We start from the raw sequence: 14,879 nt of genomic DNA on the forward strand, positions 1-14,879 counted from the left end.
GTTGCTTCAAATGAATGGAGGTCAATTGGGCAATGGCCACTTTCCTCAATGGCACTCTTATGTTACAGGAGTCAGTGCCGGTCAGATATGATCAATTACATGTATTAAGCACTTTTTACATCAGCTGATGTCACAAAGTGCTTATACAGAAATCCAGCCTAAAGCCCCTAAGAGCAAGCAATGCAGATGTAGAAGCACGGTTGCTAGTGAAAACTCCCTAGAAAGGCAGGAACCTAGAGAGGAACCAGGCTCTGAGGGGTGGCCAGTCCTCTTCTGACTGTCAGTGGAGATTATAAGAGTAGCCTACATGGCCATAAAGGCTAGATCGTTCTCCAAGATGTTGAAACGTTCATAGATAACCAGTAGGGTCAAATAATCACAAAGTCAGCACCTCAGAGATGTTTCAAACCTATTTATAGTATCGCATGTACCTTTAAGTGTGCACATTATATACAAGCATGTGTTCTGTTGCAACATGTTTGTCGCTCACCACAGCGCGGGAGAAAAAAACTATGCAACTGGACACAGCAGCAGTCCATCCATAAGCAGCTCTGTGTGCGCAGCTGTCACTTCGCGGCGCGTTTCAGTAGTGCGCTAAAATCGATAGATACGGCAAATAATCTTTCAATCGCTTTGGGATGATATCTCAGATGTAGGTGACTATTTTGCTCCTCTTCTGCCTGCTGGATCAAACATATAGCGGCACATTGTGCCAGTTCGGAACCATGCATCTATTGAGCTTATTTCCTATGTTGCTGTTCTTCCTCGGTGTAAGTTTTCTTCCAGGTACGTGCTCTTTGTTGCTTAACAAACTGACAACATGAATTGCATTACAGAGAAGGTTCTGATTGCTTATCCATGGCTTAAATCAGTTTCAAATATTGAATAGACTTTGAAGGCAAATTTCCTCACTTATGTCAGTCGGGAGACTAACTTACAGTAAGTAGGCTATTTCATGTTTTCCCAGTGTTATAAAATGCCACCTACAGTATAGTGACCTAACTGACCTCACATTGAAAATGTGGTAGACTATAGCTATGTTCACATTGAATGATGAATTAACTATCCCTCAGATTTATTTAGAGGCAAAGGTGGACAGGATATAAGAGAGAGGGAGGGGACAAGGGAGGGGACAAGGAGTGGTAAAGGGAGAGGAGAGGGAGAGAGTTGAAGAGGACGAGGTAGATGTAGAGGGGGAGAGAGAGAGAAAAATAGTGTTGTGTTTACGCAAGAGACCTTTCCTCTGACCTTCTTGTGTGTAAATAATGAATGTTTACTATTCCCTACAGTTTACACCCAGAGAGAGACTACAGGGACTTCCTTCATCATCGTTCATTAATAATTAATCGTCAGGATGTCCCTGGGCTCGCGCACTCACACACACACCCACAGTATGGATTCTAAATTGTTTGCATCTTGTTCTGATTATGTTGGGCATTTTCAATCACTTCACACAGTCAGAGGATAGAATAGAGATATCAGGGTCGGGGTCAAATTCAGTAAAAAGTTAAACAAAATAAAATGTAAGAATTGGCAGTATCACTTTAAATGATAAGCATGTATGTGACCTAGGATTAAGGTAAGGTTTAAAATTAGGGTTAGTGATTTTTTTTTTCATTATTTGTGGTTAGAAAGCATTTAAATTCTATGACCAGATGGTGATGACCCAGAGTTAGTGTAGATGAGGTCCGGGCTTCTGAAACTACTGTCAGAGTTGATGCCAGAGTGCTCTCTGCCTTCAAGGAGTAGCTGGTGTGTGTGCGTGTCAGTGTGTGTGTGTGTGTGTGTGTGTCCAGATGCTAGAGGAGAGAGGGTACAGTGAAGGGCATGAGCGGGATTATAGCAAATAATCCCACAATGCCTCTGGCAGGGTAGGAGTACATGCTTTGACGCTTCACTGCTTCATGGCATGATGGGACAGATAATCCAACCTGGCCCTGTCAGTCTGACAATACACACTCAGACAGTTCTTCTTATTCCAGGACTAGTCTTAATCTATATCTGGGAAACCAGCCAATACAGTGTAATTTCTACTCTTATGTATGTTTTGTTATGCTCTACAGTAGGCCTACATGTGTTTGTGCTAGTTGGTACATGCATTTGGGTTTCTCCATGTGTATGTTCCCTCTCATGTCTATGTGTTGTGTGCACTTTGGGCAATACAGTAGGTAGTTAGACAAGTGTCTGCCAGCTGGCATGTGATGGTCCGTTAGCACCAGGGCCCTTAGATTAATGCTGGAGAAAAACGCTGACTAAACTCACACCTCATGAACCCACCAAACAACTGAACCTGCTTTTCTAGAGATAGAGAGAAGGATGGAGGGAGAGAGATAGAGAGGAGGGAGAAATAGAGAGAGGTGGAGAGTGCGTAACTGAGATAAAGAGAGAGAAGGAGCGAAGGCGAGAATGAGACGGAAAGGTGAGTACAGTGGCAGAGAGAGAGAACATGAGAGGGATAGAAGCAATTGGCACAGAGTGAAAGAATAAACAATGAGGAGAACGAGGAACTAAAGAACAGATGAGTAAACCTGCTGTTCCATTAGGAGCTGAGAGAGAGAGCGCGCTGTGGCCCAGTGAATGTAGTAGTGGGACAGCAGCCCTCTGCAGTGTGGCTGCAGCACTTTATACTGGCACAGAGATGGATGGATGGATGCTGAGCTGGACTGAGAGAGAATGGAGCTATGACAACCAGTGAGCTGCTGATGAGGTGCTGACTGAACTCAGAAGCAGATAAACATGTTCATGGACCACTCTGTGTGCCGTACACATTATTACACAGAACAAAAACAGGACACCACTTATTTGTTTTGTCGCCAAACATTTAGGGTATAAGACCTTCTTCAGTGTGCATAGGAGGCAATGCCAATCAATGTTACGGCAACAATACAGGCCACACACAGGTGGACATAATTATAGAATTTCAAAGTAAGTATTACTAGTACATTATTACACACACACAGTATTAGAGCAACAAGCCATTTTGCACAATGTGTGAGATGATGAAGAGCATCCAACCATTAAGCACGAACATGTGCACTTACAGTCACACTGAGACAGATACAGAGTTTTCTGTATGAGAGGCTAGAACCATTTTTCACTTTTATAAATGACACGGTCAAGGTAAATTTCACATTCTTATGCCGAGTTTACAGGCTCCCAAGGCAGGACTAGTAAATACTATCTATGAATATTGTCGTGGACAAATCAGAATTAGTTGGGTAACATAGATAATTAAGATGTTTTATTAATATAATATGCTTATTTGAGGTACTTGTCATTAGAAAGTGTCCATAGGACTCTGGTGTCTTTTCAGTTGCACGTCTACCTTAGCTGGGGCTCAGACACTTGGGGCCCAGAGAGGGGAGAGGTCAGACTTGTTGTCATGGGAATGTGTCTTTACCTATTTCTTAAACCATGTGAAGGGAGGCGTGATGAATGGGGAACCAATGACTTGTCTCCACAATGTCTGTGAGCAAGTCACTCCCTCCTTTTCTTTATTGTGGGGAGGATTATGGCAGTAAATGGACCCTTGTATGTCCTCTCTTAGATCTCACACTTATCCTGTGATAATATATGGCCTAGAGGCTCACTCCCCCCAGTGAGCCTGTCCAGGAGTGGGGTCAAGAGGGGGTTTGCTTGAGATGGGAGTATCTAGAGTTGACAATTGATATATGCCATTGGATGAAATAGTTTTGTTCAATACCGTACCAGGGAGGGACAGTTCTAAGGGGACCAGATACGGGGCTATACAATTAATCCTGTTGACATAGCAGTTACTGTCTGATGTGTTTTATTGATATCTGTCATACAAAACTTAACCTTTGTGAACTGTTACTAAGTATCTGTGGTTTGTCAATGTACGTTGAAGGGGGTGTATCGTTGCTATAAAAGATCCCTGTAGCAATTCTGTAATCACCTTCCTGGTTCATTCGAGAGAATGCATTAGTGGGGTCAAGAACTTTTGCAAAAGTATCTTAATTAAGTATTAAAGATGTAGTTTTAACTCGGACTGGTGTGTTTGTAACTCCTCATTTGGTAATGCAGAAATTAGCCACAACAATATACATAAAATGCTATGAGTCAGCAGACTGAAGAAGCTACTCACAGATGTATGATGCCTAATGACTTGTGGCAACACGCACCACAGTATATGGGTTAGAAAATGATGGAGTAGCTACTCAAGTACTTAAGAGCACTGTGAAGGAGTCATAATGCCCCTCCTGTACTCTTTTAGACTAGATGTATAGGCTATTAGAAAGACACCCCATGGTGCCAAAAAAGAATTCCCCCTCTGTGTCACTGATGATGGATCAGTTGGGGTAACATTCAGGAACTTGATCAAGGACAGTAAGTTCCCCGTATAATGCTGCACCAACTGTACAGACAAAAAGTTGTAGTTCAACCCCAATAACGCTGCAATTAGATTGCTCTCATCGTTCCCATTCATTTGGATTTGAGGTATAGAGATTTTTCTGTATGTGTGATTTACACAGAAGATGGTATGGAATAATGAGTGGACTTTAGATCACTTTTGAAGTATGACAACATCTGACAAACATTGATTTAGTGGTGAACGATCTCTTTAACTTAAGGCAAACAGTCGCATCTGGTCAGCTTACATGCAACGTAGCTCTACCCAGAGCCAACCTCCAATCCTTAACACTGCTGCTTATTTACTGTGTGACGTGACCAGGGAAAACTGTGGAACCTAGTCATAATGGGCTACAACTAGGACCCAGAGTTGTTGGTCTAGTTATGGGCTCAGAGATAGGGGTTGAGCTTATGGGATGAATGCTATGTGATGAGGGGGTAGGTTTACAGTGATGGCCTGGTTGACAGATGTGGTTGGTGCCATAACCAAGTCCTCTTGTTGGTTGACATGCAATACATGGTGTATGTACAAGATATTACTGAGGCTCTATGACATTCACACATGTACAGTACTGCAGATGGGTAATCAGGCCAGCAATCCACTCAAGACCACACCAAGTCTGTTATTCTAACTAAATTAGTAAACTATTTTTTTCTTTCTCTCTCTCTCAATTCAATTCCATTTTCTCTCTCTCTCTCTCTCTCTCTCTCTCTCCAATTCAATTCAAAGGGCTTTATTGGCATAGGAAACATATGTTTACATTGCCAAAGCAAATGAAATAGATAATAAACAAAAGTGAAATTAACAATAAAAATGAACAGTAAACATTACACTTATAAGTTCCAAAGGGATAGAGACATGTAAAATGCCATATTACAGTGTAGCAACAATGTGCAAATAGTTGAAGTACAAAAGGGAAAATAAACATAAATATGGGTTGTATTTACAATGTTTGTTCTTCACTGTTTGCCCTTTTCTTGTGGCAGTTCAGTTTAACCTGTCTTCTCTTGAGATCCAGGTCTGCCTCTCTCAATAGCAAGACTTTGGTCACCGAGTCTGTACATAGTCAAAGCTTTCCTTAATTTTGGGTCAGTCACAGTGGTCAGGTATTCTGCCACTGTGTAATCTCTGTAAGGGCCAAATAGCATTCTAATTTATTCAGTATTTTTGTTCAGTCTTTCCAATGTGTCAAGTAATTATATCTTTGTTTTGTCATGATTTGGTTGAGTCTAATTGTGTTACTGTCATGGGACTCTGTTTGTGTTTGTGAACAGAGCCCCAGGACCAGCTTGCTTAGATGACTCTTCTCCAGGTTAATCTCTCTGTAGGTGATGGCTTTGTTATGGAAGGTTTGGGAATCACTTCCTTTTAGGTGGTTGTTGAATTTAATGGATTTTAATGGATTTTTATAATTAGTGGGTATCGGCCTAATTCTGCTCTGCATGTATTATTTGGTGTTTTACGTTCTACATGGAGGATATTCTTGCAGAATTTTGCTTGCAGAGTCTCAATTTGGTGTTTGTCCCATCTCTCTCTCTCTATCTCACACACACACGCACGCACGCACGCACACACACACACACACACAGGCACACAGGCACACACCGCTTTGTTACATGTACAGACACACACACACACATGCATTGTTTGAGATTGAGGGCCTATAATGTTTGGCAATAGTAAGTGTAGAGGCACTGAGTGTGTCTAACTTTCTGCAGTGGGGGTTGTAGTGGCACAGGGCGTGCCTGTGCTGCGCTGTGCTGTCTGCAGTAGGAAGTGAATGGACAGGGATTTAGCAGTTCTAGATGGACACACTATCTCCTTTACTGTTTGTAATTAACTTTCCGCTTATCTGCCTCTGTTCCCCACTCCTTCCCCTCTCCCCCTCTCTTCCCTTCTCTCTCATATATCCAGCATTTCTCTCCAGTGCGTTGAGTAATTAACTCCTTCCCTCCATTCCTCCAACCCTTTCTCTCTTTCCTCCCCTCACGCTAAAGTCACCCCTAATCTTCTTGTCTTTTCCACCTCTCAGTTGACTTCTCCCTGTTAATCTCTCTAACATTTCCCCTTTCTCTGTCTCCATTCCCTTGTCACTTTCTCTCTCACCCTCAGTCTGTCTCTGTCAAATTGAATTTCTAAATAATTAAAAATTAACATAAGGTTTATAAACATGAGTGTTGCCATTGTTTGTGTGTTTCTTGCCAAACCAAATTCCAAATATTAAGGGACCTCAAGAAGCTGGCCCAAACCCCTACAGGAACTCTTCCAAGAAAGGCTTGAGAGACTGCAGGACTATCCCACCAGTTCCATCAATGCAGCGAATAAGGGAGAACATCTGGAGCAGGACTTTTGCCAGTGACCCTGCAGTTAAAGGGCAACCGCACAAAAAGGCAATACCTTAAATGTGCCTACTTACAGGAACAAGCCTAACCAAAAGATACTGTAACATTATCAAATGTAATGACTGTAGTGAGTCATGCATGGGGGACCAGACAGACATGTAGAGCTAGCTTTGTTTTTAATCTTATTTGTTTTATTTAACCTTTATTTAACCAGGTAGGCTTGTTGAGAACAAGTTCTCATTTGAAACTGCGACCTGGCCAAGATAAAGCATAGCAATTCGACGCATACAACAACACAGAGTTACACATGGAATAAACAAAACATACAGTCAATAATACAGTAGAAAAAAGAAAACAAAAAGTATATATACAGTGAGTGCAAATGAGGTAAGATAAGGGAGTTAAGGCAATAAATAGGCCATGGTGGCGTAGTAATTACAATATAGCAATTAAACACTGGAATGGTAGATGTGCAGAAGATGAATGTGCAAGTAGAGATACTGGGGTGCAAAGGAGCAAGATAAATAAAATAAATACAGTATGGGGATGAGGTAGATAGATGGGTTGTTTACAGATAGGCTATGTACAGGTGCAGTGATCTGTGAGCTGCTCTGACAGCTGGTGCTTAAAGTTAGTGAGGGAGATATGAGTCTCCAGCTTCAGTGATTTTTGCAGTTCGTTCCAGTCATTGGCAGCAGAGAACTGGAAGGAGAGGCGACCAAAGGAGGAATTGGCTTTGGGGGTGACCAGTGAGATATACCTGCTGGAGCACGTGCTATGAGTGGGTGCTGCTATGGTGACCAGTGAGCTGAGATAAGGCGGGGCTTTACCTAGCACAGACTTGTAGATAACCTGTAGCCAATGGGTTTGGCGATGAGTATGAAGCGAGGGCCAACCAACAAGAGCATGCAGGTCGCAGTGGTGGGTAGTATATGGGGCTTTGGTGACAAAACGGATGGAACTGTGATAGACTGCATCCAATTTGTTGAGTAGAGTGTTGGAGTCTATTTTATAGACGACATCGCCGAAGTCGAGGATCGGTAGGATGGTCAGTTTTATGAGGGTATGTTTGGCAGCATGAGTGAAGGATGCTTTGTTGCGATATAGGAAGCCGTTTCTAGATTTAATTTTGGATTGGAGATGCTTAATGTGAGTCTGGAAGGAGAGTTTACAGTCTAACCAGACACCTAGGTATTTGTAGTTGTCCACGTATTCTAAGTCAGAGCCGTCCAGAGTAGTGATGCTGGATGGGCGGGCAGGTGCGGGCAGTGATCGATTGAATAGCATGCATTTCATTTTACTTGCATTTAAGAGCAGTTGGAGGCCACGGAAGGAGAGTTGTATGGCATTGTAGCTCGTCTGGAGGTTAGTTAACACAGTGTCCAAAGAGGGGCCAGAAGTATACAGAATGGTGTCGTCTGCGTGGAGGTGTGATCAGCTTATCAAATGACTGGACATCATTAAGGTCGCGCTTAGTTTAATCGAGCTGGGATACTGCAGAGCCAATTTTTCCCATTCCTTTGAGAAACTGAGACTTGGATTTGATTATTGAATAATATAACTCTCTCTCTCTCTCTCTCTCTCTCTCTCTCTCTCTCTCTCTCTCTCTCTCTCTCTCTGTGGCAGTGAGTCTTGGTGCTCATGGGAGGTATGCTCAGAAGTTGCTGACTGATTTGTTCGCTAACTACACCAACGCTCTGAGACCAGTGGAGGACACGGACCACATCATCAATGTCACACTGCAGATCACCCTCTCACAGATAATCGACATGGTAAACACACAAACACATGCACAAACACATGATGACCCCACATCACATGCACACCTCAGCCTCCTCTGATACTACCATATCTGTATGTTTTCATTACCTGTAGTCATTGGACCTGTGGGTTTCAGTACCTGTTGTCTCGTTACCTGTGTGTTTTCTCTGCAGGATGAGCGTAACCAGATCCTGACCACATACCTGTGGATCCGGCAGGTGTGGACGGACGCCTACCTCACTTGGAAGAAGGAGGACTACGATGGTCTCGATACCATCCGTATACCTAGTAGTTATGTATGGAGGCCTGATATTGTCCTATATAACAAGTAGGTCTGGCTGGTATTGAGACACATCGGTTCTCCCTGCACGGGTTTGTTGTCCTCTTCCTCATACTCCTCTTCTTCACCCTCATCGTCAAATTTCTGTTGTGTTGCCATGGACACAAGCTGGACACCCTAAAAGCCGTTACTCACGGGGTGTCCAGGCAACCAGTCTACTTCTGATGCTCATCACAGTGTATTGGAGCAGGACTTTCTTGCTGTTGCACCATGACTAGTGCCAGGGTTTGTCTTGGTTAGGCTACGTGGTCAGGAAAATCTCTTGGCACTTGTTATGATTTATGGCCAACTACAGCCTTTCAAGTTTTTTGTTGCTGCAATGTGCCAATTCAACATTGACAGTGTTTCTAGCCAGAATCAAGTCTTAATCAATAACGCAGTAGATACCAACCCTGTCCCACCAATGGACCCGGGCCCACAGTTGGGAAACACTCTCCAAAAACAACTGTAAAACTGCACACTAGAAAAGACAGACAACTGACCTTGACTTCTATTTATTTTTCATTTTTTAACCTGAAACTAAAGACAAGGTTGGTCGCCTGTCTTTTCTAGTATGCGGTTTTTAAACTTGTTTTTGGATACTAGTTGTTCCTACCTAAACCAGCACCCAGACCTAGATGCACAGGGTTTTCTCATATATATTTTTGCACTGGGAAACACTGTATTAGCGGAATAATCCAGCTCTTCATTCTTTCAGTTTTGTTATGTTTTAATCTCCCTTTGTTGTTATTACAACTGAGTCAGTAATCCTTTTACAACAGGCTAGGCTTGGAGCATTTTTACATCCCTTTTCCTGGAAATATCTGTACAGGTCTGAGGGTTGTGTGTTACATGAGACTCACAATAATCCCATACCTAAACTAACATTTTACATGTTTAGTTACCGAATCCCTGTTGGAGGACGATTGATAGTAGGGGGATGCCACAGAATGCAGATTCAGTTCCTAAGCTTTGGTTTCCGAGAAGATTCAAACTTTTAGGGTAATGACTATTAAGGTTCTAAGTTCAGTCCAGTCCCTGTGATGAAGGTCAGAAAGTGTAGTGAGATTTCTGATTGTAAAAGTGGGCTCTGAGAGGAGGGCTCCACCCCTCCTCTTCCCACTCTCCTTGCGCCCCGGCAATCATTTTTCAATCATCCTGCCTGACCGTCATTACATCATTTGTCACTCCATGCCCATCTTCCTTCCCTCCATTTCTGCCCTCTGTCCTTTCCCAGTCACTCCTCTAAAGAGTCTTTAGTGACTTGACGGTATCTATTGTAGACAAGAACACATTTTCTATGCTTTTAATTGCCTTCTTTGTTCACCAATGAATTCCTCACACACTTTGCCTCTTCTCCCTCCCTTCCTCCCTCCGTTTCTCCTCCTCCCACCATCCCTGTCCTCCTTCTCCCCCCTCTATCCTCCCTCCCTCCCTCTCTCCCTACTCCTCCTTTTCCCTTCAATCTCCCCTCTCACTCATACACTTTCCCTTCCTCTCACCTTCCTATCCTCCTCTCAGTGCTGATGACCAGTTCGCCAGCTCCATGGAGACCAATGTGGTGATCCGTAACGATGGACAGATCATGTGGGACCAGCCGGCCATCACTAAGAGCTCGTGCTCAGTGGATGTTTCCTTCTTCCCGTTTGATGCCCAGCAGTGTCGCCTAACCTTTGGCTCCTGGACACACAACGGCAACCAGATGGACTTGGTCAACGCCCTGGACAGTGCTGACCTGGCCGACTTCGTGGCCAATGTAGAGTGGGAGGTCAGATTTATTAGTTAATTTAGACTTTTTTATCCTTTATTTATAGCAGTGCTTTTGCTGATATTTATATGGGAAAAGCCTGATATGTATTCCCTATTTGCACTTTATTGATTGAAAACACTTTGCATTTATAAGACTGTCTTATCTAGTTGTTTCCATAGTTTCTATTCAACGATGCACAATACATGCATTTTATTGGATAGGATAGAGAGAGATTTGTGTGTGCTGAAAGAGCATTGGATCGGATTTGAACCCATGCTGGCAGAGGTTCAAAGTATCAGTGTTCTTAGACCGCTAGATCACCGCAGGCCATTAATTTATATTTTATTCCATGATATCCTAACTATAGGTTCTGGGCATGCCAGCCAAGAAGAACGTTATCCTGTACGGCTGCTGCTCGGACCCCTACCCAGACATCACCTACACCCTGCACCTGAAACGCAGGGCCTCCTTCTACATCTTCAACCTGCTCATCCCCTGTATGATGATCTCATTCCTGGCCCCGCTGGGCTTCTACCTGCCAGCTGACTCTGGGGAGAAAGTGTCCCTGGGGGTCACCGTGCTGCTGGCTCTGACTGTGTTCCAGCTACTGGTGGCAGAGAGCATGCCACCCTCAGAGAACGTACCCCTCATAGGTGAGAGAAGGGGGGGGGGGGGGGTGTTGTGTTAGAGAGAGAGCGAGAAATGGGTAGAGAGAGTGCCACGAGTACAGCAATCAGAGAATATATACTCTCCTCTGGGCTATTGAGGCCATTTTATCTCCTTCTCCAACACTAACTGAGACTGACTAGCTCTCCTCAGAGACTTTTGTAGGTCTTCTCCCATAAACTCACAGGCAGAGATGCTTAGTAAATATTTAATGGGTCTTACTCAGCACATCCTCATACAGCCTCTCTCTGCTGCTAAATTGAATTGCCTGGCTACTGTATAGATGAGATGTGATACAGTGCAGGGAGACCTTATGAATACTAAAGAAGGATATTTTGTATGTTTATTCAGTATATTATTCCATATTTTATTGTGAAATAGTATACGGACAAGCAAAAAGTGCTCATGCATTTTGAATCAACATTGGGATGCATGCAGAGTAAAACAAAGTGAAGTAGGAATTTTTGCAATAGTATTACATTTTCAATAAAGAAGATATCAGCAAAGTAATAAATTGTGTTGGTGATTGTGGGATAATGTTGATGTAATGGTACAGAGGCCAGTCGATAGTGGCTGTCCAGATAATTGAATGTGCCGCAATCACAACTCGATAACCTATACTCTGTCTTCCCTCTGCGGAGCAATTATGCGTGTCTGTCTATTTAACACTGTCTACAATCCTGAAGGCAGTGATATTACATTGAATAATGATGATTATGTTTGAATGTGTGAGAGTTGTTATACATGGAATTGACTGTATTGCTGATCACTACTTCCCCACAGGCAAGTACTACATTGCTACCATGACGATGATCACTGCGTCGACCGCCCTGACCATCTTCATCATGAACATCCATCACTGTGGTCCGGAGGCGCGTCCCGTCCCTGAGTGGGCCCGCCGCTTCATCCTGCACTACCTGGCACGGATCTGCTTTGTCTATGAGGTGGGAGAGAACTGCTTTACCGGCACCCCCAAGAAACGGGCCCCGCCCGAGCTCCCACCTGACCACAATATCAACCCCCAAACCAGAAGTACCAACTGGGATGTGAATGGGGAGTCCATGGGAGGGAGGGGTGGAGAGGAAGGGGGTGGGGTGGGCGTAAAGACACAGAAAGAGAAAGAGGAGGGGGATAGACTGGATGTGAAAAGAGGCTCATACCAAACGTTTGAGCCCAGTTGGTGGAAAGACAACCTGTTTGTGAGTATAGATGCTGGAGAGGAGGAGGAGGGAGCAGCAGGAGGTGAGAAAAAAGGAGGAGGAGAGGCAGAAAGAGAGAAGGGTTTCAGAGGAGAAAGTGGGTACATGGGAGGAGCAGTGGCGGCAGAAAGAGGCAAAGGTGGAGGAGGAGAGAGAGGCTGTGTGGGAGGAGGTGGAGAAAGAAGGAAAGGATCATTAGGAGGCGCAGAGGCTAGGGTTAGGAGGGAGGTGGTGGTGAGGGCCCAGTGTGTGTGTCAGCACCAAGCACTATGCAGGAACATCGAGTACATCGCCAGCTGCTACCATGACCAGCGCTCCACCCAGAGACGTACGGGTGAGTGGAGGAAGGTAGCCAAGGTTATGGACCGACTCTTCATGTGGCTCTTCTTCATCATGGTCTTCCTCATGAGCCTCCTCATCATGGGCAAGGCTGTCTGAGCACGTACAGAAAGAAGAGGGAGAAGGCTCCGGGTACAAGCTACTCTTAGGCACAGATCTAGGATCAGATCATACCCTTCCCAAATACTGACCTTAACCATTAAGGGGGATCCCAAACAGATCTTAGCTCAGTTTCTAATGACAACTTTATCCTACTCCGAGGGGCAGTAGTGGCCAACTAAACCATTCACAGAGTTTACCACAGGAGATACTGTGTATGTGGAAAGGTGTTTTTGTACCTAGTATACTAGCTGTTTATGTTCCAAGGCTGTGAGGAAGAGGATTAATTGATCTCTTGATACAGAGGTGGGGAACTTGGCAGTTTCTCTGTATCGCCACCATACATATGTTTTCTACGTGGATCTAAAGTATTTGTAGAGGAGACAGGAACACACTTAATCTGTGGAATGGAGCCAAAGCAAATCTTCTGCCACCCTGAGACTATTATCAACACACACACATGCAAACAATCAATCAATTAAATGTATTTATAAAGTCCTGTTTACATCAGCTGATGTCACAAAGTGGTCATACAGAAACCCAGCCTAAGACCCCAAAGAGCAAGCAATGCAGAAGCACGGTGTCTAGGGAAAACTACCTAGAAAGGCAAGAACCTAGGAAGAAACCTAGAGGAGGTACAGTCCTCTTCTTCTCACACACACACACACACACACACACACACACACACACACACACACACACACACACACACACCTTTTTGTATTAATATAATTTTACCGCTCTCTGTCCTTTTACTGTATGTGAAAAATCCAGTACACTACATATGGACTGTGTGTCATTGGACAATTGTATTTTAAGCGTACTTCTCAGGCCTGCCAGTCACTGCATGGGAATCACAGCACTTTATAAGTGTACACTTTCTTTGAGTGCTCACCTGACACTTTTGAAGACTTGATGTGTAGATACAGTATAGTATGACAATGCTAAAATAATAGGTATGGGCCATGCTTAAGAATAATGTATCTGATGTTTATCACTTGTCTTGTACCATAAAGAAGTATCCAAAATGCATAGCAGCATATGTGCAACCACGCCATTAAATGTATTGAATATTTCATACTTTTCAAAACCCTCTGACTTTTTCCACTTTGTAACCCCAGGTAAACATTTCAGTGAGCCATGAATGGGAAAGTAATACTGTTATACACTCATACATTCCAGTAGTGAGGAATAGGACAGGATACATGGAAGAGAACCAGCGTGAAGCTAAATTAGGACATGTAGTAGTGTAATCCAATAACCCTTTAACATCATTAGAGCTTTGTGAATTAATTGGGAAAAGCAATTTAATCTTACATTTAAAACCATTCAGAGAGTCCTGGGTAATCTCCCTCAGACACTAATCCTGCTTACGATGACAACGATGATTCACATACACTCCCGAACTACACACATTGTTGAAAACAGGGTTTTCATTGGCTGAATTCAGATGACGACTCTTTGAACCGGACCGCTTAAAATACTAGTCTACTGACGCACCTGTGCATCTATCTAATGGAAATAATACAAAAATCCCCATCAGATCCGTCAATTTAAGATAGGGATATCAGTTTTTTGAATGGGCTGCGTCTCAATCCACCACATCTGCCTTTGTTGCCCTTCTGCATCAGGGAAACAGTGGCAGATCTACAGCGCTGTTTGTCAGACCAGGAGATGAAAATCGATTTTCTCACAAAATGTCTGTAGTGTCCGAACAGTGGCCTACTAATTAATATGACCTCTCAATGGAAAGACCACGATGGTGTTCTCTGTTTTGCTCTATGACCCCCACAAGTGTCACGGGACTGCCTTCAGAAAGTATTGACACCCTTTGACTTTTTCCACATTTTGTTGTGTTACAGCCTGAATTTAAAATGGATTCAATTTAGATTTTTTTGTCACTGGCCTACTCATAATACACCATAATGTCAAAGTGGAATTATGATTTTTGAAATGTTAACAAATTCATTAAAAATGAAAAGCTGAAATGTCTTGAGTCCATAAGTATTCAACCCCATTGTCATGGCAAGCC

General features: G+C 43.5%; 1 protein-coding gene across 1 annotated transcript; it reads left to right on the forward strand.

The window, feature by feature from the left end:
• The first annotated feature begins 285 nt into the window (after positions 1–285).
• Positions 286–14,663, forward strand: LOC106567906 (neuronal acetylcholine receptor subunit alpha-9). Its single transcript, XM_014137788.2, has 6 exons — positions 286–786; positions 8,341–8,486; positions 8,649–8,803; positions 10,316–10,562; positions 10,912–11,197; positions 11,994–14,663. Exons 1-6 carry the CDS (start codon positions 726–728, stop codon positions 12,845–12,847), a joined length of 1,749 nt encoding a protein of 582 aa, XP_013993263.1. The 5' UTR covers positions 286–725; the 3' UTR covers positions 12,848–14,663.
• Positions 14,664–14,879: the final 216 nt, after the last annotated feature.

This window comes from Salmo salar, chromosome ssa13, assembly GCF_905237065.1.
Source record: "Salmo salar chromosome ssa13, Ssal_v3.1, whole genome shotgun sequence".
Classification (NCBI taxonomy): Eukaryota; Metazoa; Chordata; class Actinopteri; order Salmoniformes; family Salmonidae; genus Salmo; species Salmo salar.

Coding starts and splice junctions, on each gene's coding strand:
- LOC106567906 (XM_014137788.2), top strand. CDS start 726: ATGCATCTATTGAGCTTATTTCCTATGTTGCTGTTCTTCCTCGGTGTA. Junction 10,563..10,911: donor TGGCCAATGTAGAGTGGGAG/GTCAGATTTATT, acceptor TCCTAACTATAG/GTTCTGGGCATGCCAGCCAA. Junction 11,198..11,993: donor AGAGAACGTACCCCTCATAG/GTGAGAGAAGGG, acceptor ACTTCCCCACAG/GCAAGTACTACATTGCTACC.